Here is a 22411-nt window from a genome sequence, read left to right as displayed (position 1 = left end):
TATATTCATTTTTCAGGCCAATACTTTTCTTTCCAGCAGTTAAGGACAGATTTTTTTATTTTTGTAAGATTGGCCTTTGCACAGCCCATTCCTCCTTTGAATTTCTTGATTCATCAACATAGCTGGTTGTCACCACTATAGAGTTAATACTGAACATTGTCCACTGTTTAAAGTAATGGAAAACTAGTCAGTAACAGTGCTAATCTCATCACTTCCTCTTTTGCATTTATAAACAGTCACTGGATCAATGTTAGCATTTGCTTATCTAAAAGCAGTTATTAGGTAGTATCACTCACTGTTAAGAAGTAAGGTTATACAGATTTAATTGTGGAGAGGGAATTAAAGCCTTTCAGAGAAATTTGCCTTTTCTAGATTTAGCAGATTATTTGCATTACCTGTGGATGTTTAAGCCAAGGAATAAACTAATAGACATGATAAAATTTGACCTATTATTTTTGATGTGACTTCATTTGCATGTTTTCCAGACTGAATTTGCTTCCTTTTCACTTGATAAGATTGTGTGGTACAGTAATTATTAAGCTTAGGTTGTTGCCTTCCTTGCCACTAAAAGTAGCACTTTTAATGTTGTGGAATCTCTGCAGATACTCTTGATTCTTTTTCCAGGTTTTTTTTGTGGATTATGGCAACAGATCAAAAGTGCCTTTAAAGAAATTAAAAGAGATTCCAAGCTGTCTTCAAGAGCTTCCTTTCCAGGTAGGGATGATGCTATTTGCTGCTGCTTAATAGACATTTTTATGCCTGGTCTGGCAAACAGAAGTGTATTTCAAATCATAATGCTTTTCAGAATAATAATAATAATGAAGTGACAAGTATTTTGCTAATGGGAGCACCTACAAATCACCTTCACCAATAGGTGGATAAATGTTTTCCACAGGCACGTGTGCACAGAGCAGTAATTCTTGTACGTAACTGAATTGTATTGTATTTAATTGTAGAGAAATGTTACCCAGCCTTTTGTTTTCAGGGGCACTTGCTAGAGAGGAAAAAAGAAAAAAAAAAAGCCTGAAATTGCTGCCTGACTGGATGTAAAAAACTGTGCTTGTATTCTTTTTTTTTTAACTGAATGTTTGAACAAGTCCTGTTTCTTTGGGGACAACATAGTGGGATCTATCTCCCACATGTAATCACAGGAACAGTGGAAGGAGAGAGGAAATTGCTTTAACAGCTGCCTTTTGCTGCTTGTTGCTTTTGGTTATCAGTTTCTTTGCTGTCCATCAGTTCTAGGAGAAGTAGAACTTCTCCCTAGAAGGAGAAGGTTCTTCTATTGTCTGCTTATATGTAAAGCTCAGGAGTAACAGGCTGAGCAGTAGGTCAGCTTTGTTTTATTCTGAAGAATCTCTGAGCAAATGAGAGGCTTATACAGCCTAGAAAACAGCCCAGAGAGGAGAAACTATCAACGACTATTTAATCTATTGTTCTCTGGAAGCTGCTCCTGCTTACAGATGAGTGGCAGCATGCTATCTCTTGTCTGCATGGTACAGCTCTGCAGTGGCAAGTATCTTGCATACAGTTACTGTGCGGAGTATTTTTGCTTCATCAAAGCTCCTGCTCTGCTACACTATTAGTTACAGGACAAATACATAGGAGATAACCTGATATAAATTTTGCAAAGCTAGAAGTCACTGTTTTCCTTTGTGCTGCTTTGCTGCTGTTTGAATTACTAGCTTTACTTGGATCTTTTCAGAGAGGACTCTCTTGATAAATTAATAGTGACCTGTAACACAATTCTGAGGGACTTTATAGCTAGTTTTTCAGAAGAATAATTCTCTTGAGCTATATTTACAAATAAAATAACTAGACTTTCAAGTGAAATTCAGCTTTTCAGTCTTCATTCAGGTATTTTTATGGTAATCAAAACAGGTGTATAATACTAACTTTATTCTCTGAATTGTTTAATGATGAAAATGAGAAATGAACCAGCAGAAGTATAGTTCTATTTTATTTATCTTTTCTTAGTATTAGATTGTGACAGGGTTAATTTTGTTTGGTTTTCTTTTATAATTGATTAAAAAAAAAAAAACAAAACCAAAACAAAAACCAAGTAGAATTAATTTTGGCAAGAACCATCCTTTTTTGTGTTTTCTTCAGTTGTATTAAAGGGAAATGTATTTCCACTTCAGGCCTATCTTTTAATGACCAGCTAGGAAAAAAATAGGGTATCTGTTGTAAATTCATTCAGAGACATCATTACAGATGGTGATTGTGGAAGGGGGTTAAATGAGAACTTAATTACTCTTGTCTGCCAGGGACAAAATAGCTGCAGTGGTCTTGCCAAGTTTTCTGTTACCTTAGTTGAAAAGAACTGTGGATTATAAAGTTTTTTTTCCAGAGAATACATCTCTACACTCCTAAGATTTTAATGTGGATGGTGAATTAATACCAAATTATCTTTTATTTATGCTCTGTTTGCTCTGATTCTTTAGCAGCTATGTACAATATTGAAGTGATATGAGATGTAATGTGTAGCTGTGTTGGCAGTGACAGAATAGGAATTATGCCAGTAGCTTTACAGCAGTCCTAGGAACTAACATAAGCCACTGCAATAGTTACAAAGTCATTTATAGTTATTAATTCAAGCAGTTTGAGAAAATGAAAGATTTTTGTGCTGATTCTCTACTCAGACAAGTGTTGTTTTCAATGTTTTTGCTTTAGGCTTTAGAATTCAAGATGTGCAAGATGCGTCCGTCTGCAAAATCTCTTGTATGTGGGGAATGGTGGAGTTACAGTGCTAGCCAGAGATTTGCCTCACTAGTAAATGGCTATACTCTTCTAGTAAAGGTGTATTCACTTGTGCATAGTGTTCTGCATGTGGATGTTTTCCGTTACTCAAGGTGCAAAAACCTTGTGAATATTCGAGATGTGCTTATTGAAGAATGTTATGCTGAACTAGCAGAAGAATCGTACGAATCACAAGTATGTATTGAGTAAGCTGCTTCTACTTTTCTTATACTAATTTATGTCAGCTCAGGCTATCTGAAGTCCTGAGAAGTTGAGCTGAAGTCTTGACTAATGCCATGGATTTGGCAAGATTAATACTTGAATGGGACAATATATTTTTACGTGTGTGCATAATTCATGTTGAGCTGTTAGCCAAAAGTATTGCTGCTTTGAGACACCTTTTGGAAGAGATGTTTCCTAGGAGATAATCGCATCATTTGAACTGCTCCATTGTTTTTTCAAACTTTGAAAAAATGTAACTCTTTCATAGTTGTAACTGTCTTCCATTTTTGTTTTATGTAATCTGAAAGGTGATAAGAACATTGTTTTTTGTATTCGTATGCAAGTATGCATGTTCTTTATGTAGGACCTTTTTTGCAAAATTTTTGAAAAGCATAGCTGTTTCATGGTTTTAACACTCTTCCATTATTATGTAGCAAAGCCATGATTTGCTCAAGGGATTATTTTTGGACCAAGTAAAGAAAGAAGAGAAAATGCCTGTATCTTCAAGAGAGGAAGAAAAGCATCTCATTGAAAGATTGTTAAACTGTTTTTCTGACAATAAAGCTGATGCGCCAACCCATGAGGTAACTTGAGTGGTGGTTTTGGTATGTCATTACATGACCCTGCTTCTCACATTGTTAGAATGGAGATAAAGACTGAAAGTATCTTTAATAACCAAGCCATGTTTGATGCCTTTCATAGTACATTCTACTTTCTGTTGGTAGAAAGCCATAATGTGACCACTATTGCAGACTAGACTATTGCAGCTTTTAACAAAGTTTTGAAGTATAGCCTAAGAGCTAAGTGAACCAATTCTTCTAACACATTCTAAGGCAGCACTTCAAACCATTGCAGAATGAAGATAAAATTGAAAAACTGAACACAGTGTTTCCACACATGGTAGTCTTCATCATATAAGCTCCAGCAAAAAGCACAATTAAAACCTTATCAGTTTTTCAGAAAACTTAAATATGGTTTTTACTATACACAGTGTTTCGTTCTTCCTCAGCTAGTGATAGATAAGTGGCTAGGATAGGTGATGCAATGAACACTTCAGTAACTGATAACAATGAAACAGTGGGTGTTTCTTCCAATTCCAAATCCAGAATTTATTCTTACTTACATATTTTGAGATATATAGTCACTATTAAGCTGGAATATAAAGCATGAAAACGCGTGTCCTGTTCTCCATTCTGATTACAAGTTAAACCTTGTCTACGTTATAATTCTTTTCCTATTTCAGACCTGACAAAATTTCAGGCTTTCAGGCACCTAATCAAGCTCAGTTTATCCACAGGAGTAATCCTGTTTAACTACTCACTTTCATCAAGTGAGATATTTTTCAAGATCAAAGACCTGCTTGTGTAAACAAAAATGACCCGATTTTGTGAGGTGCTCTGTGAAATCTGAACTTGTGTGTTTTAAGCCAGGGGAAAGTTGTGAATCTCCAGCACCTGTGACAATACATTATCTTTGTTTAGGTGCCTCAACAAGCAACACTTGCTTTAGATGGGCAAAATGAACATGCTGTTTATCATTTTATCAATTCAGTGTTGCTCAATATATGCTGAAATGTGTTTTGGTTTTCATTTATACAGGATTTTGATTTAGAGAGATCCAGGTGCTGGCTAACTAGAATATCATTTGTTCTTTCTTTTTTGAAGGTAACAGTTTTTGGCCCATTCAGTCCTTATGAGGTGAAATGCTATGGTATGACTAGAGTATCCCAGTTCAGGTAGGCGAAGACTTCTACTGTGAAGTATAAGCACATTCTCAGCTGTTATTTTTGATAAATAGGCAAACCCCATCCTAGTTACTCTTAGATTTTTACAGAATTTTTATTCATAGAAAAGACTGAAGTAATCAGACGTGAATTGCATTAATATGCACACTATCGCTATGTAAAATTGTAAGAACAGTTTTATTAAAGGTGTTTTAATGTCTTACAGAGAGATTATGTATTAACAATCATCTACATCTGCTAAATGGTATTCAGGCAATCTTCAGCCAGTAACTGCTATCCATAGAGTTGCATTGTGAATTTAAAATAATTCAGTTTTTTACATGTTTGGATGGTTTTTGTTCTTTTATTGTTGAAAATATTTCTTACTTCCTCCCCAGAAGTGCTTTCATACAAAAGGAAAGTGTAAACTCTGTTGTTGTCCATGATACTCCAGAAGATCCCTTTCAGCAGTTGTTGGTTGCTGCTTCTTTATCAGCAAATGCATACGGTAATGCCTAATAAAAATATTTGGACAGTTTCTCTAGACTTTTGTTTTTATATGAATAGTTCTATGTTACATCTCTTTGTTTCATTTTCATTAGATACTCCTTAAATTGATTCTTTCTTTTTTCTTTTTTTTTCTTTTTTTTTTTGTGACCAGGATCTACTGTGATTTTAAAGGAAACATCTTTGATGCCTCCTATTCCTGGCCTGCTTGCACTCCTCAGTATGCTGTTTGCTCCTGCTATAGAACTCAGGTATTCATGTGTTTTTAAAAGTGGTATTTTTTTAGGACCCTCACAAATTGGTGACAGATTTTTTTTTTCCCCCTGCTTTCAGCATTTAGTATATTTTCTTCCTGTTCATGTAATTCTTGTATCTTTTATCAGTTTCAGTATAATATGTAGCTAAGATAACTTGTTTCATGTACTTAGGAATCAGTGCTGCAGGCTACACCCTCACGATAAGGCAGTATGTTTCCTCACAATTGTGCTGGAAGCCTAGGAAGATGAATTGTAGAACTGGGCAAGTTTTAAATCTATGTGAGGAGAGGAACTTGAGTGATTTCTGTAAAAGCTGAATTCTGGCAGTTGCATTACTGTTGCGTTTTGTTATCTCTAGACTGTCATTTCAACATAGTGAAGCTAGCTTTCCTTAATGAAAGTTTCATTCTGCATATATATGATTTTCTTAAGTTTTGTAAGTATATGTTTTCATAACCAGAACTTGTTTCATCGCTATATTTAAAAAAAACAATATGACTAGGTCTGAATGCCTCTCAACTGTTTTAGCTTCTTTAAAACACCTGTATCTTGCTTGGCATGGCTTAGACTAATTCATTTAAGTCTCTCTTCATAGGAGTTTAGTTTCTTCATGTCTAGGAGAGACTGTTTTCTTTCTTTTTCATATAGGGTTGATAAAAGTGGAAGGTATTTTACTGGTGTTCTGTGTGGTTTGGGTTGGAGTCAGACTTGTGGTGCTCCACTGCTTCCAGAAAATGACATAGAGCTGACATTTGATGTGCGTTTTGGAGTGGAAGACATATCAGAGGTAAAACATGCGTAAGAATTTTTGCTATGGTAGGAACTAAATAGAATTCAGTGCATCAGAGCTTGTTAACTCTTAGAGTTAATAGGAAAACTTGTTTTAAGTTTTGGGTTTGGGGTTTTTTTAGTGTACTACCTGTCCATAACCTTGGATTCTTGTCAGAAAAGAAGTAACCCCCCCCCATACACTTTGAACAAAGTAAAATATTATAGAACAATACATCATACACTTTTCAAAACAAAAGCATTGGTTTTGCACTAATCAGATGTCGATACTTGTTAGTTATGTTCTTAGGATTATTGTGTGTTTTACTGGTCAGCTTGGCATCACTCCTTTGCAATCTTCAGTTTGATTTTATAGTTCTGATAAGTCATCTGTATCAAGCTACTTCCCTCAGAGCAGATCAACCAACCAAACAACAAAACCCCCTGTATTCCTCTTTACAGCCTTTTTGCAACTTGTAGACTCTAGAGATCTATCAGAGGGAAGTATATACGTATACTCTGTTATGCAGGACAGTAAGCTGTATTTGACCTGTGCTTTAGATTTGACATGTGCTTTAGTGAAGGACCTCACATGCCCTGATTAGTTCTATGTACCGAGCAGGTATGTTAGGTGATGACCAGTGTTGCTAGAGGCTTTTTAAGGACATAGTAGACATGCTGGTACACATATCTGTGAGCTATTGTTTTCTGAAAGAACTGACTTGGTGTGTGATGTCTGTATTTTTGGCACCTTAGCCAGAATGGGTAACACCAAGCTGTTGTACATGTGAAAATTATGGACAGATAGAAAAAATCCTTAAAACTTGTACAGAAGGAATTCTGTGTTGGAAAAAAAAACAGGGAAGTGGTAGCCTGTATGTTTTATGGCATAGCTGAGTAACCTTGAAGATTGTGATATCAAGTGGCTGAACATTAACATCTGTGACCAGCAGAGATGCGTCTGGAGAAAGAAGTGTTTCTGAAGCTTCAGATGTTTTTGCTTATGTTAATAATATTCCAGTTGAAGTTCAGTGGTATGGGTGCAATGACCACCTTCGTGTCAGTATAATATAATACAGAACTAGTGCTTGTTTAGAGTGCTTTATATTTTGTCACTGGTATTTTTACAGATAAACATCCTAAGGACAGCCATTAATAAGCTGCTCTGTGAATGTGCAGTGTGTTCTGGACAAGAGAGAATGACACAGCTGCAGGAAAACATTCGTCAGAAACTTCTGTGGTAATAATTCTGTAGAAATAAGATCTGTTTCACAGTCTCAGCAAAAAAAAAAGATCGCTGAAGCGTAGCTCAGATTAGGCTTTGGGGAAATAATGTATGTTCTTGTTTAATGATGCATTTCATTTACTTTGTTTATAAAGCAGTATACTCAACAACTTCAGACTTCTTGTGGAAGCACTGGTTCTTCAGGGAAGCCTGATCACTTAAGAGTCATAGAACCTAGGCTGTAAAACGTGTTCTACAGGATACCAGTTCTGATGTATCTTTTGCTTTGCGCACCCAGGACAAAGCTAATAGTCCCGTGGCATAAGAGCGCAGAAGGATTTAGAATTCTTTCGCCCTGTACATTAAATTTGAATTCTGTCTGTTGCATTTCCTCCCTCAACAGACCTGAGTAGGATGGGTGTTGGCCAAGTTAACTGCTGGAAGTCCCAGGTTAATTTATGAATTGAAGCAAGGTCACTTCCTTTTTTTTATTTGTTTGGTTTTTGGGGTTTTTTTTGTTTTTTCTCCAGCAGGCCTCCCTGCTGCTCCTAACTGAAGCAGTGGCTCTGAAAAGACTATTGTGAGTCAGTGCAGCCAGTCTTGAGAATTTCTTCAGCTTGCAGTGTGTGGGAAGTGTTTGGAGGAGCTAGTTCAATGAAGTATCCCTGTAATAGCTCCTTCTAATGTCTGCTACTGCTGAGCATGCTGTGAAAAATCTTTCCTTGTTTGTAAATGTAGTGTGTATTTTATTGCTGTCTGTATCATCAGTAGACTTTTCTCATCCTTACCTGGCTGTGTACTGAACAGATTTAAAAAAGAGATCTGGCTCAACCATGAATTAAGAGTCCTGTTATGCTCTCTAGTATTGGCCTTATCTCTAGGAAATGTGACCTTTTTAGTGAATAGATCTTTTCTAAAGTAATGTATGCCAGTGAGGCAGTTCCTCATGCTGATAAAGATCAGAAGCTTTTAAGCTTAGCTGCCCTTACTCTAGGTTATCAAAATGATTATCAGAGCAGCTGTTTATGCTGAGTTTTCAGGTGCTTCTGTTTTTTGAATATACCTGCTCAATTGATTTTTTTTTTTTTCCCCATCTGTGAAAAAACTATTACATTGACTTCACTTGGAAATAAGAAGTATGGGTACTTGCTTTCAAAACTTGAAAGATAATTCAGTGTGGTGCATTTTGTAATAAATTAACAAGTGCAGGGAGAGTCAGCCTCACCTTTTGAGGCACTGGAAATGAAATTAAAAGAGCATAAACAATTGCCAGAAGATGTGGAGATACCTATTATATGTTAGCTGACCAGCAGACATGTTGGATATGACAAGGGAGAAAGGTGATTATTTTTGTTTTGGGTGCTACACTGTGTGTGCCACCAGTGGGTCAGCTGCTCTTCTCTCTGAGATACAGCAGCTTCCAGCCAGCTGTTGCAGTGGGTTGTGTGTGCCTCCAGGACGTGGTGGTACAGCCTCACAAAGGCTGTACCTCAGAGATGCATGCTGCTTGCGCTTTCAACTGGAGGAGCACCAGCGCGGGCTGATGGCAAGCTGTTCACATTTCACATCTGCAAAACTCTGGGTAAAATACCAGCTGTTGAGCATACTCCTGATGCAATATTTAATTTCCTGTTCATGTCCACATACCTCAGTCCAGTTGGTGTCTGCATTGCCTTTGGACACCGCCATGTAGTATCACATGTAGACTTCAAAGCTGAGTGAAGTTTGCTTGCGTGATTCGTGTGGTAACAAGCGTAAGGAGAAGTCAAGGAAAGTGGATAGGCAGAAAGAAGTAAAACTACAAAACCTCTCTGGAAGTGACTGTGACAAAAACAGGAGCTCGTGCTTGGACATCAACACTTACATGATAAATTCAAGGCACAAAAATGTTGCTGCTATTTCTTTAGACGTGAATACTTGCTACTGTTTCAGCATCTTTTTGGGGCTGATTTTTCAGACATCTCCAGCCAGTTTGGAGGGGAAGGAGCAGCCTGCGCAGGTCCTCAGGTTGACGTGTTCCCCAGTTCAGTCAGTGCTGACTGCCCGACTTTCATACTCATCAGCCTTCTGGGCTTTTTTTCTTTAGGATTTTATACCTTTCTGTCATAGCGTTTTCTCTCTTGCAATCTTAGTGCTTTTACTGATTCTGTTCCAATGATCCTACAGCTAACTTTTCTAATTTTTTTTTTTCCCTACCATTTTGAAGGAAGAGACAATCTGGTTGTCATGATGTTGTCTTTTCCTTTGTGCAAAATCTTTCTTTGATTTTAATATTTTTTTTCTGATTGTACTTTGGTTTATGTCTTGGAAAAAGCCTGACCTTTTTTTAATATGTAAATATGCAAAAATCTAGCCTGAACAGTCTTTCATAGCTTTTTTCCATTTTTTGGAAGCTAATTGTATTTACAACATGTCACCACTACTTAAGACTAAAATCAGTGTTTGAAAAACACATCTAGACAGAATTAATTGAAGTCTACTACTGTTGTACTTTGCACAGCTTGAGGAAATAACTGGAGCAGACAGACAATCTATAGTAATTGAGTTGTCATGCAAAACAAAATACCCTAAAAATAGCTGTATTATAGATTCTAGTGAATAAGCATGCATAAAACTTACAGAATAAATGACAGTTGCAAATTCTAGTACTTTGTAAATTAAAAAAAAAAATTATTTTCTTTAAAAGAAAATACATTGTGATACACTTAACATCCATGTGAAAATTTGTATTTTGACTTCTTACACTAGAGGGGCAAAGTACCGAGAAGTGAACAAATCAGACTAGATTAACAAGGAAATTTAAGATTCCCTTCAGCACAGACACTTCATAAATGCTGAGTTGTATCTAATATAAAAATTCCTTTGTCTTTATAATTAATCAAATATAAGTGTATTTCTTAAGGCTATTTTTATGTAATTTCAGTTTAATCTGCAAATCAAAACCTCGAGATATAATTGTTCCTACATGGTATGAGAAGCCATATGCATGGAATCAGGTAAGGGTATAAAGATAATTACCCCATTCCCTTAACAAGAGTAGTTAGAGTACCCCAGTAGGGTTAGTTAAGAGTGGTCAAAGGGAGAACTTCCTTTGGAAGGATGTCTTTTTGAGTATTGAATTTAAAAACACTGAAAGCACCATAGAGTTGAGTTTTAAGGGATAGAAACTGTTGTATATATATAATTCTCTGTTACTATCCTATTTTTGTAGAGTTTATTTGGTTTGTTGGGTGTTTCGTTTTTTAATTTTGTGTATACCAATATATACTTTGTGAACACCTCATGATTTTTAAGTTGAGAGAGACTGTAAAGGCAACTTTACATTTGTTGGAATTTAAAATTTTGTATTTGTCTTTCTATTAAGAAGCTGTGGCCTAAAAGAAAGAGACTGATATATTTTCTTTGTTTAGGGTTTATCTGAATGCAGGGCATTTTAGTTTTGTTTTGGGTTGCTGTGCTTTCAGGTGGCTTTTCCTTTTTATGCAGGCAGACACATGGCTTGTTTTAGTATGAATGTGGTGGGATCAGATAGGAGGGCAGTTTTCTCAAAACAAACAGAGGAGGACTGGTGGGAGATGTGGTGGTTGGAGGCCATCTCAGGCTTAGTGACCATGAAATGATAGAATTTTCGATTCTTGGTGAGGTAAGGAAGGGGGTCAGCAAACCCACTATTATGGACTTCCAGAGGGCAACTTTGGCCTGTTCAGGACACTGGTTGAGAGAGTCCCTTGGGACACAGTCCTGAAGGGCAAAGGGGTCCAAGAAGGCTGGACATTCTTCAAGAAGGGAAGTCTTAAAGGCTCAGGAGCAGGCTATACCCATGCGCTGCAAGACACACCGCCAGGGAAGATGACCAGCCTGGCTGAACAAGGAGGTTTTGCTGGGACTCAGAGGAGAAAAAAAAAAAAAAAAAAAAAAAAGAAAAAGAAAAAAAAAAAAGGGTGGGGTGGTTTACTATCTTTGGAAGAAAGGGCAGGCAACTCAGGAAGAGTACAGGGATCTTGTTAGGTCATACAGAGAGGAAATTAGAAAGGCAAAAGCTCAGCTAGAACTCAATCTGGCCACTGTCATAAAAGACAACAAAAAATGTTTTTACAAATATGTTAACAATAAAAAGAGAGCCAAGGAGAATATCTATCCTTTGTTGGATGCAGAGGGGAACGTTGCCACCAAAGATGAGGAAATGGCTGAGGTACTCAATGCCTTCTTTGCCTCAGTCTTTAATAGTGAGACCAGTTATCCTCAGGGTACTCAGCCCCCTGAGCTGGAAGACAGGGATGGAGAGCAGAATATACCCCCCGTAATCAAGGAGGAAATAGTTAATGACCTGCTATGCCACCTGGACGCTCACAAGTCTATGGGACCAGATGGGATTCATCCAAGAGTACTGAGGGAGCTGGCGGAGGACCTTGCCAAGCCACTCTCCATCATTTGTCAGCAGTCCTGGTCAACAGGGGAGGTCCCAGATGACTGGAGGCTTGCCAGTGTGACACCCATTTACAAGAAGGGTCGGATGGAGGATCTGGGGAGCTACAAGCCTATCAGCCTGACCTTGGTACCGGGAAAGATTATGGAGCAGTTCATCTTGAGTGCGTTCACACGGCATGTGCTGGACAACCGGGGGATCAGGCCCAGCCAGCATGGGTTCATGAAAGGCAGGTTCTGCTTGACCAACCTGATCTCCTTCTATGACCAGGTGACCCGCCTAGTGGATGAGTGGAACTCTGTGGATGTTGTCTACCTGGATGTTAGGCCTTTGACTCTGTCTCTCATGGCATACTCCTTGAGAAGCTGGCGTCTCCTGGCTTAGACAAGTGTACTCTTTGCTGGGTAAAAAACTGGCTGGATGGCTGAGCCCAGAGGGTTGTGGTGAATGGAGTTAAATCCAGTTGGCAGCGGGTCACAGGTGGTGTTCCCCTGGGCTCAGTATTGGGACCAGTTCTCTTTAATATCTTTATCAATGATCTGGATGAGGGGATTGAGTGCACCCTCAGTAAGTTTGCGGATGACACCAAGTTGGGCGGGAGTGTTGATCTGCTCGAGGGTAGGAAGGCTCTACAGAGGGATCTGGACAGGCTGGATCAATGGGCCGAGGCCAATCGTATGAAGTTCAACAAGGCCAAGTGCTGTGTCTTGCACTTGGGTCACAACAACCCCATGCAGCGCTACAGGCTTGGGGAAGAGTGCCTGGAAAGCTGCCTGGCAGAGAAAGACCTGGGGGTGCTGGCTGAGTATGAGCCAGCAGTGTGCCCAGGTGGCCAAGAAGGCCAATGGCATCCTGGCCTGTATCAGGAATAGTGTGGCCAGCAGGATCAGGGAAGTGATTGTTCCCCTGTACTTGGAACTGGTGAGGCTGCACCTCATGTACTGTGTTCAGTTTTGGGCCCCTCACTACAGGAAAGATACTGAGGTGCCGGAGCGTGTCTAGAGAAGGGCAACCGAGCTGGTGAGGGGCCTGGAGCACAAGTCTTATGAGGAGCGGCTGAGGGAGCTGGGGTTGTTAGTCTGGAGAAAGGGAGGCTGAGGGGAGACCTTATCGCTCTCTACAACTACCTGAAAGGGGGTTGTAGTGAGGGGGGTGTTGGTCTCTTCTGTCAGGTGGCTGGAGATAGGATGAGAGGAAATGGCCTGATTTTGTGCCAGGGGAGGTTTAGATTTGATATTAGGAAAAATTTCTTTACTGATAGGGTTGTCAGGCATTGGAACAGGCTGCCCAGGGAAGTGGTTGAGTCGCCATCCCTGGAGGTGTTCAGAACGTGTGTAGACAAGGTACTTCAGGACATGGTTTAGTGGACATGTTGACAGTTGGACTCGATGATCTTAAAGGTCTTTTCCAACCTAAATGATTCTATGATTCATAAAGCTGAAAAGCCTGGTTTCCTACTCTGTTAGAAATGTTAACGTTTCTTTCTGTAAGGGCCTCTGCAGGCCACTAGATTTCCTGACGAACAAGTGCATTTTCTTAATTAAAAGGGGGTGAGGAATTACTGAGGGTAGGAGTAAGATTTCTACACGCACCCTCCCTGTGCCTCTCCCACCACGAGGCATAAAAATGAGGAGTTCAGGTCTCCCTTCTTGAAAAGATTGGCAACAGTGAATGAGCACCAAGGGCACATACTTCTAGTAGGCATTCACTGAGGGGGTAGAATATGTCGTGATATACTGCCTTAAGCCAAAGTGTTTCTGTTTTCATTATTTCAAATTCAGTTATCCTTGGTATGAAGATAATCTCCTATTCAGTTATATTGGTGTTTAGCTTTCATAACAAGTTAATGTATAGGCCTTGGATCAGGATTTCCCCCGCTGTATCTGAAATGAAGTCTGAAGAATCTCAGGACATCTTTCTTATATAATCACATAAAATACTACCTGTAATGCTTTGGAATTGATTGCGGAATAGTATTCTGACTCAGGCAAACCATGAGATACAGCATTTTATAGTACTGGCTCTTATGTTGAAATGTGTGGAATGGAACTGAAATTCCTGTATTATTTGAAACTGTTAAAACTCTTCAAGACTGTTTTCCTTAACTATGTTATATAGGAAAACATTATTAAGAAAGCGTTCTGACTTTTATCTTGCTTCTTTTGATTAGGTGGATTCTCAGCATATCATTGACCAGTCTGAAAATCAGCATGAAAGTCAAAATGGTCTTTATCAGCTACATAAGCTTGTTGTGTTGAATGTTTAAGTATTTCTAGAAGTCTTTCAGAGGTCGAGTTATTGCAACTAGTCTAAAAATTATTTCTGTCTTCTATGTAACTCTTGAGTGCTTGTTTTGCAAGACTGTTCCTTAAGATTAGTGTAAGGGTACTGAAATACAGTTTGGAATATGTTAATGTTTTTTTTAAAAAGTTAAGGTTTGGGGACCTAGAGCAGACGAGTTTATAAAACATAAAGCAGGATGCAATTTTCATTTTAATAATACTTCTGAGCAGGTTTATCACAAGGTACATGAAAGACAAAGCAAATCTAGGTTTAGTTGTTCATTTTCTGTCTAAAGCTCCTAAGCCATGGGGCATGGTTTGTCTTTTAACTGCAAGTTGCATTTTCTTTGTCATTAGTCTTTCAAAAAGCCATACAACAAAGGTGTTTGGGGCTTTTCTTAACCAAAAACTAGAAGTCAAAGGAAACTGATGTAGATTATGTTCTGATCCAAACTATAATTTCATACACTGGATAAAATTTTTCATCAATTTTTCATACATATATAATTTCTTTTCCTGTCTGGCAGAAGAATGCTTTTGAATTACTGATTCATGGCACCTTGGTTTCATCCTTTCCTCTTATTTTTGCCCTAATTGGTCCTAAAATTAGTCCTAAAAATGAGGTCAGTGGTTTCAGAATAAAATGCAGAAGTGAAATAAAATGTATTTGTCTCTTCTCTTGTGCGGTCATGCTTAATAAAAGCTAAATTTAGTTATTAATGGTATGTGATTGCATTCATGAAATACATGAATACAAAAACAGTATGTGGAAAAGTATTAATCTTTTCACTGTTCACTCAATGATGTGAAGATCATGTAATATCCAGTCATCCTCTGAAGAACAGACAGAATCAATGGTCACTATAAAAAAAGTGGCAGATTTGGGGAAAATAAGGGGATGCTTAAACTAAGAAATTATTATAAGCTGTACTTAAACAGAGGGGCAACTGATAATAGGCAATTTCAGTGGCTTATTGTAAGCATTACTTCCTTAGACCCTTTTTACTTATCCTTCTGAATTATAAAACATCATACTTTATACAGTGAGATAGGTTTAATAGAAAAATTGCATCTCAAGTGGCTTAGACAACACTATTTATCAGCTGAGTGTTGTATGCACATTAAGCATTGCAGTTGAACACCTCTGGGGGCAAATGAAACAGGCAGAATGCCAAATCTTTGCTTTGCCTATTAATGATGGGAATTTCTGTAGAAAAAGGTAGCTTGGTAATACCAAAAGGCATGATATAAATAATGTAACTTACTGTGATTCCTCATAAGCAACGCTGAAATTGATAGTTGAGAGGAACAGAATATATTTTCCATATTGTGGGTTTGTTGGTGGTTTTATTTTTAATCCTATGGATAGTGTCCCGGTGTGTTCCTGTGCCTGTGCTGCCATCTGGTGAGGGGCTACTGATGTGCTGCTTGTTCCCCTGTGAAGGTCTATGGCATGTTGTCATGCTTTCAGTAAAGAAGAGGTAATCCGTGATGGCTCATGTCATAATAAAACTGAAAGGTTTCTACTCTTGTCCTTATGATGAGAGGAGTAGATAATGCTAACTCCCCCACAGTCCAATAACCCATAACCTGCCATTGGTCAACTGCGAAATGAGAACTGTGTATTAACTCTTAAAAGCTCCTGATTTTGTCCTGGGTACGTAATACGCCTGCAGATGTGATACATGACAGATTATCCTTGAAGGAAACGGAACATCTTAAAGGTTAGCCTTGCTGGCAGATGTTATTTATTGCTGGATGAAAACGTAGTACTAAAATTTTAAAAGCAGCAGTTGTATTTTATTGTTTGATTTAGGTTTCAGCAGCATTGCAAAGTCACTTAAACAAGTTTAAGGTAAACAGCTTCAGGATTTTTCCCTTCAAGGTTAATAATATGTAGCATTGGAGAAAGAAGTACTGTAAAAAGTAGTGTCTTTGGATGGCTACAGACCTGCTCCCAGTCAACCTTGTGCCTTCCAGTGGTTACTTCCATAAGAAAAAAAGGTCATGACTGCTTGTCAAGATCCCTTTTATCTCCAGGTGCTCACCCAACATCTAGCAGAATGAGATTTCACTTACCACAGTTTATGAGTGATCATCCACATTTATGTATTTCTTCCATCACTGAGTCCAAGGTAGAAATATTTGAATCTATAAAAGGTCAGATTAATCCTCTTGAATGCCTCCAATAGTAATGATAGTGACAAATTGTATTGATAGGAGCCTTTCAAGTCTGCAAATGCGCATTCACTATTATTCATAATTTCCCCCCAGCTACAATGAAATCAGGTAGCAGTGTTAAATCAAAAGGAATTTTTTTGCCATTGCATGTAATTAACTTTTGAGTTTACTGCCACAGGCTGTGCTAGAAACCAAATACATAAACAAATCCAAAAAAGACTCGGAACTCCAGGGAAGGCAGATCCTTCAATAGCTGTTAAAATTGAGGAACTCAAACTCCCTACCCTACTGAAATCCAGAACCTGAGAAAATATACTGAAAGAATGCCTGTTTTTATCCTTTCCCAAGTGTTTCCTTTTGGCAGATGTAAGGGTGAATATTCTTTATGTATCCTTTTAAAGATGGTATAACAGATCAGACTAATAATTCTATCTGTGACTGAAACATTCTGGAACCAGCAATAGTAGAATTACATAGCGTGGATGATCACTAATAGAATGAGATGTCATTTAACTAAATCTACACTAAAGTCCTGATTTTGGCTGGGATAGAGTTAATTTTCTTCCTAGTAGCTGGTTGCATGGTGCTTAGTTATGGGCTGGGGTTAAGCAACAACAACTAAAGAGAGTTGCTCAGGATATGTAGTCTGTGTTTCTTGTCTTACTCTCTTCCACTGCCTCATAACTCTGCTTATATAGGATTCTGCAGTTAAAAAGAGGTGGATGCACAGCTGGTGTTCTGCCCTCAGGTCTTCTGTAGGAGGTGAAGGACTTCAGGGTGCAGGTGTACCATGCAAATACAGATATGCCTGGCCAAAAGGATTCCAACTACAACATAAGGTGTATGCACCTCTGTAGCTGGATGTGTTTATAGACAAATACATTCTAAAAAAAACCTCTAGTTGCTAATGCGATCAATGACTTCTCATTTCTTCTGTAAATTAGTATCTGAAGAGAATTTCAATTAATTATGAATAATTTGAGCTGATAATAGCTTTGGTAAATAGCACAGATACTCTTTTGGTTTACACTGAAATCTTGCGTTTTTCCTAGATTACTACGTACACTGGTTACATCTAGATTAGAACAAATAAATGAGGTTCACAGAAGACTTCTGTCTGCCAGCCTATTCGTTCAATCTTCAGATCAGTAAATAATAATAATAGTAATAATAATAATAAAAAGGATAGTGTTAAAAAATGATAGAGCATGTGAAATGCAATACCTTTTGGAACTACAGTTCAAGAGATACACTATATGAAGCCTTGACTCTGGAGGAAATTTGAGAAGCCTAAAGTGGAGAGATAAATGTGTGTGCTGTATCTGAGAGAGTTTATCAATTTCTCTTTGTGAGGCTGTCACAACAGACAGTGATGTGGAATTTGTTGGGCTGGAACGATTTTAGCCTTAGTTTAAAGTCTGTCGTTCTTGCCCCAAGAGACAGTGATAACATTACTATCACTCTATGACAATAAAATACGTTCATAATCTCTTTGAGTTCTTTTAAGCTATTATGAACACACAGTGTTGGGTCAACCCAAGTCAGCTGTTTGCATTCAGCATCAATACCCTTCTTCTTCATTTAATATACCTTCAATGCTAATTAATATACCTCAGAGGTGGGATTCATCATCTTACTGAATTTAGCTATCTAAAAGACAGGCATCTAGTTTCAACTAATTAGTTTAATAATTAGTAGTTAGTAAGTTAACAATTTAATAGTAACCAGAATTTTCTGAAAGGCATAGTATACATCCAGCATTCGCAATGGTTGACTATGAGCTAAAAAAATACTTAAGTTTTTTGGTTGGTTTTGGTATTTCAAGTTCTGCTGTGTTTGATTTGCTAACAGAGAATACCTAGGTCAGGGTATATGCTGTGCCATCGGTTCCTCTCAGCCGATTATAGTGACAAGGGCCACAAGGATGGGAAGCAGATGCTGTTAAGTTGCATACAAATGCTGCAGTGGTTACCAGACTGCAGAAACTTGCATAACTGGGCTGTGCAAGTTTAACTCCCCTTTCTTTGAGGGGTGGGTGGGACCAAAACTCTGTCAGAGCAGAGACCCACTGCAATTACAATGGCATTGAGGTATTCTGAGGTTAAACGGTGCTGAATCCACAAGAATTGGGTGGCTGCCATAGGTGGCATGTCTCAGAGAAACAATCAGTAATGCTAAAAGCCCCAGTGCAAATGCTAAGAAAAATCCTGATGTGAAATACTAGCGGAACTACTAGGTAGACTACTCTACAAGAAGGGCTGCTCACCTCCTGGTTCTTTCAGGATTCAGTTGGTTAATCCTTGCCTTTTTTTAGTTCTGCCTGAAATGTGAAGGGTTAGGTTCTGTGCATCACTGATCACCATTTTGAGACAGGGAAATCGCATCTCAAAGCTGGCTGTATTGGCTAAGTCACTGCATAGGTCTGTGGGTATTTGGCCAAGAAACTATCCTGTCTCAGCCTTGGAAGCATAGCTCTAGAAAAACCACTGATGACAAAAAAGACGCTAATCCAGACATGGCAAGTCTAGAGCAGCACTCAAATGACTTAGGAGAAGTTTCTGCAGTTACCTCTCCTTTACCTGCAGGGTGTAAGTTAGGAACAGATCCTGCACTTGGTACTCAAGAGTACAGTCTGGCTCTAGGCTGTAGGCACTGTAAGGGTGCAGGCTGAATATGGCTTTAGGCAAAGTAAGGTAAGTGGTTTGGCATCAAGAACTAAAATACAATTGGAAGAAGGCAGACAGGGTACATGAACACCAAAGTGCAGCATGAGTCCCAGGCCTTGCAGAGACTGCAGGCAAGATAAACTGCTGATGTTTTTTAAGGGCATTAGAAAATGAAATAAAATTAATAATAAAAAATGTCCTGACATACAAGTAGAAAAAGGGAACAAATGCCAGGATGAGTTAATAAAGCATGTGCACGTGATCAGCCCCACAGAGGACATGGAGTATGCTATAACCAATACACCAGCTTGTTGGCAGGAGGTGAAGGCCAGGGAGAGAGCGCTGTGTGCTGATGAGGTTAAAACAGTTCTCCATTCTGGAGTACCTGTGGCACAAGAAGAAAGTCTGAAGGGATATATAGACTAGCAGTTGAAGAGAAAAAACATCTGTCAAATATAACGTAGCTTTTGAATAACAAGTCAGAAATATCTTTCTTCTTAGATTTTTCTTACCTGTCCTGTTACCCAACCTGCATTAGCAAACCTACCTGCATTGAGGTGGTTTGGAGAAGATGTTGTCCTCAACAGGACTCTGTTTTCTTCCCCTGAGATCTACACTGGTCCTCTTCTGCTGATGCCACCTTGATGATTTTCAGGTTTGTCTTTTCCACAGCCTGCCCAGCCCATGTTTCACTGAGTCTCGTCCACTCCAAAGAGCCCTGTCTGCTCTGCCCTTGGTCATGGTGATGTCACCTTGCAGGTTTTGTTCTTCCTTGCTCTGGTGAAATCACTTCTAAGGAACGGAGAGGCCTTGTTCCTTTTCTTCTGTTTATAGCTGTCTTAATCACACCACTGTTGCATTATTTTTTCCTATGTGGTGTTCGTTATGCTGGCTCAGTATTTTCTTAGCTCATCGATTTTGCACTCTGTTCAAACTCAGTTGAAACGCCAGCATAAGTAACTCAATGTACTGGCTGAGTTTAAGTTACAGTAACAATTAATAGAACAATACGACAGTCATCACATCAAGGTGTTGCTAACAATGGGGAGGGGGGGAAGAAACATGGAAATGCATCTTTCTCCAGAATTTAACATCATCTCAGTTTCATCTCAGTTAAGTCTGGTTTTCCCTTATTGTTGCTTTTAAGATCTTGTTTGTTTGGCAAGTCATTTTTCAACCTTAGCATATCTCAGACATTCTCTGGAACCTTACTATTTCTAATGTTTCACTATTTGTTATTAGCCTTTCTACAGATAACAAAGTGAGAAAGCGTGAAATAGGAGTGGTGGATTGTCAAATGTGGCATTTCCCTTTCTCTTGGCTGGCCTTCCTGAGCCAGGCTTCTTGGCTGTATTGAAGGAAGTAAGATCCTTCCTAAGAACTGCACTAAAAGCAACGTTGTTAAATTCAAGTTCCATTCTGCCTTTCTGAGTAATACCCACTTAAAAGTTTAGTGAGGGAGACAGTGAGGGAGAGTGCCAATTAACACCACTTGCATGCTTGGCTGCTTACAGTGTCGAAGAGCATCAGAGCCTTGCACAGCATCAAAGATGGCCTTAAATGTGCAACGAGGCATTCTGGGGAAGTTCACAATTCCATATTTTGTTGAGGGTTAGAAAGAACCATCCTACCCTTCCCATGGGCCCTTAAAGTACTGTACTTTAAAAACTAGCTGGGTTTTAGATTGGCTGGAGCTCTTAGAAATTATGTTTAATTACAACTGTTAGGGTGCTTGCTACAGTCCTCAGTATTGGGTGTGTCTAGTTGGAATTCAGTCTGTTATTAGTTGATATTTTGGTAGCCACTCACACAGTTCAGAGTTGCATAAATAAAAGACCAGAGCCTTTGTTGGTGAATCCCCATGTTCTTCTATCAGGTAACATGGGAACCTGGACCACATGGTCCAGATTCCTGTACACTGCCCCACCCCTGCTTGAATCACAAAAATTCCTACCTCATGTTTCTCTTTCCTGACACTAAAAGGTAGAAAACCACATTGCAGCCACAGCTTTGTAGTGTAGGCCTATAGAAGTTTCCCTTAGCCTCTAACTTTCTTTATAAGAAGACAAGACGTCAAAGGTCATTTTTCTGTAAATGCCTGCTAGTGCTAACAGCCTCTCCAGGCCAGAAGTTCATTTTTAGTCCAATCCCATAAATCACTAATCCACAAATATACAACCCATCCCCTATTTACCCCCAGCACTAAATAAAAGAGAATAAGAGAGCTGAAGACCATGTCCATTATCTCAGGATACTTGGCTATTTTGGCCAAGTCTTCTACTGTCACGTTACATGAATTGAGCAGTGGTGCATATTCTGGCATTGCATAGATCTTGTATTTAGAGAGACTATAAAGAACAAAGTTTTATCATAAAAAATCTATTGTAAACTATAGCCATTGAACTACTTCTTACAGCAGGTAGTGTGGCCCTAAGTCATAATCTCCCTATGTTTCAGAACAGTTTATGGTAGTTTTTAATTTACTTCAGACAAAAACTACTCCAGATTATATTAAAACTAGTTACTGAAATTATCCTGAACTGGGAAAACTTTTATCAAAAGGTAGCCAGCTCAAGTTGACTGCATATCAATACTTAATGTGAGGTAAATACAAGAATTATGTCATACCATGCTTGCAAAAAGTTCTACATTAAGTATAACTGGATTTATACTTGTCAAGCAATCACATGAAACTACCTTGTTGTAGCAGAAAAATACAGAGGAAAAAAATTAAGGACTGTCTCAGTTCAAATAAATTGAAAAACAGTAACTTGAAATCTGGCAGCAGTAAAACTAAGACAAAACTTACATTTTAATGTGAAAATGATAATTATAGCATCATCAGTGAATGCTTTCAGAAGCATGACACAAAAGTGGTGAATTGAACTTGCTATCTTGCATGTATGCATAGAGGAAGTATGCAAGAAGTCCTTTCAATTCTGATTCTGGATTGTGATACAAAGGTTTGCAACATAGTATTACAAAACATCCATCTCTAGATGTGTTTTACTATTGTTTGTACACTTCAGCTGAAAGCATTCATTTAGCAAGTGTGAAATCTGACTTCCAGAAGCACTCATGTACTCTCTGGAAGCTCACAAGTATTGCAGGCTGTGCTTCCTCTGGGTAGGTTACTCATCCTGTAGCACTGGCATCCTGTGGGGGGGGTCTCTCCTAATGTATTGGCTTCAGTAACTATTCTAATTTTAGGACTTGCTATCAGCAGCAATCACTTTGGTTTTTTTCCCAGTGTATTTTCTACTTCCTTATCTTCTACTTAAAAAATAAAATCCAAGAAATATCTATTCCTTAGAGAACATGTAAAATAGTCACATTTGAAGTGTGCCTGATCAATTCCCAACTTAGCTCGTGGTTGGGCAGGAGTGTCTGCACATGATTGCTATCCAGACTAAGT

General features: G+C 38.6%; 1 protein-coding gene across 1 annotated transcript in view; it reads left to right on the top strand.

Moving 5' to 3' along the window:
- The window catches only part of TDRD9 (tudor domain containing 9), an 86226-nt gene extending 71523 nt beyond the window's left edge, over positions 1 to 14703 (top strand). The window contains exons 27-36 of the mRNA XM_075031000.1: positions 625 to 714; positions 2674 to 2934; positions 3396 to 3545; positions 4626 to 4696; positions 5083 to 5192; positions 5346 to 5442; positions 6097 to 6235; positions 7347 to 7456; positions 10365 to 10437; positions 14038 to 14703. Of these exons, the coding sequence (XP_074887101.1) occupies positions 625 to 714; positions 2674 to 2934; positions 3396 to 3545; positions 4626 to 4696; positions 5083 to 5192; positions 5346 to 5442; positions 6097 to 6235; positions 7347 to 7456; positions 10365 to 10437; positions 14038 to 14133 (1197 nt within the window). The 3' untranslated portion in view covers positions 14134 to 14703. The remainder of the gene's footprint in view (positions 1 to 624; positions 715 to 2673; positions 2935 to 3395; positions 3546 to 4625; positions 4697 to 5082; positions 5193 to 5345; positions 5443 to 6096; positions 6236 to 7346; positions 7457 to 10364; positions 10438 to 14037) is intronic.
- The last annotated feature ends 7708 nt before the right edge of the window (positions 14704 to 22411 follow it).

Source organism: Buteo buteo, chromosome 6, assembly GCF_964188355.1.
Source record: "Buteo buteo chromosome 6, bButBut1.hap1.1, whole genome shotgun sequence".
Lineage (NCBI taxonomy): Eukaryota > Metazoa > Chordata > Aves > Accipitriformes > Accipitridae > Buteo > Buteo buteo.
Note: the sequence above shows the minus strand (reverse complement) of the source record. Positions and strands in the feature narration are given on the sequence as shown.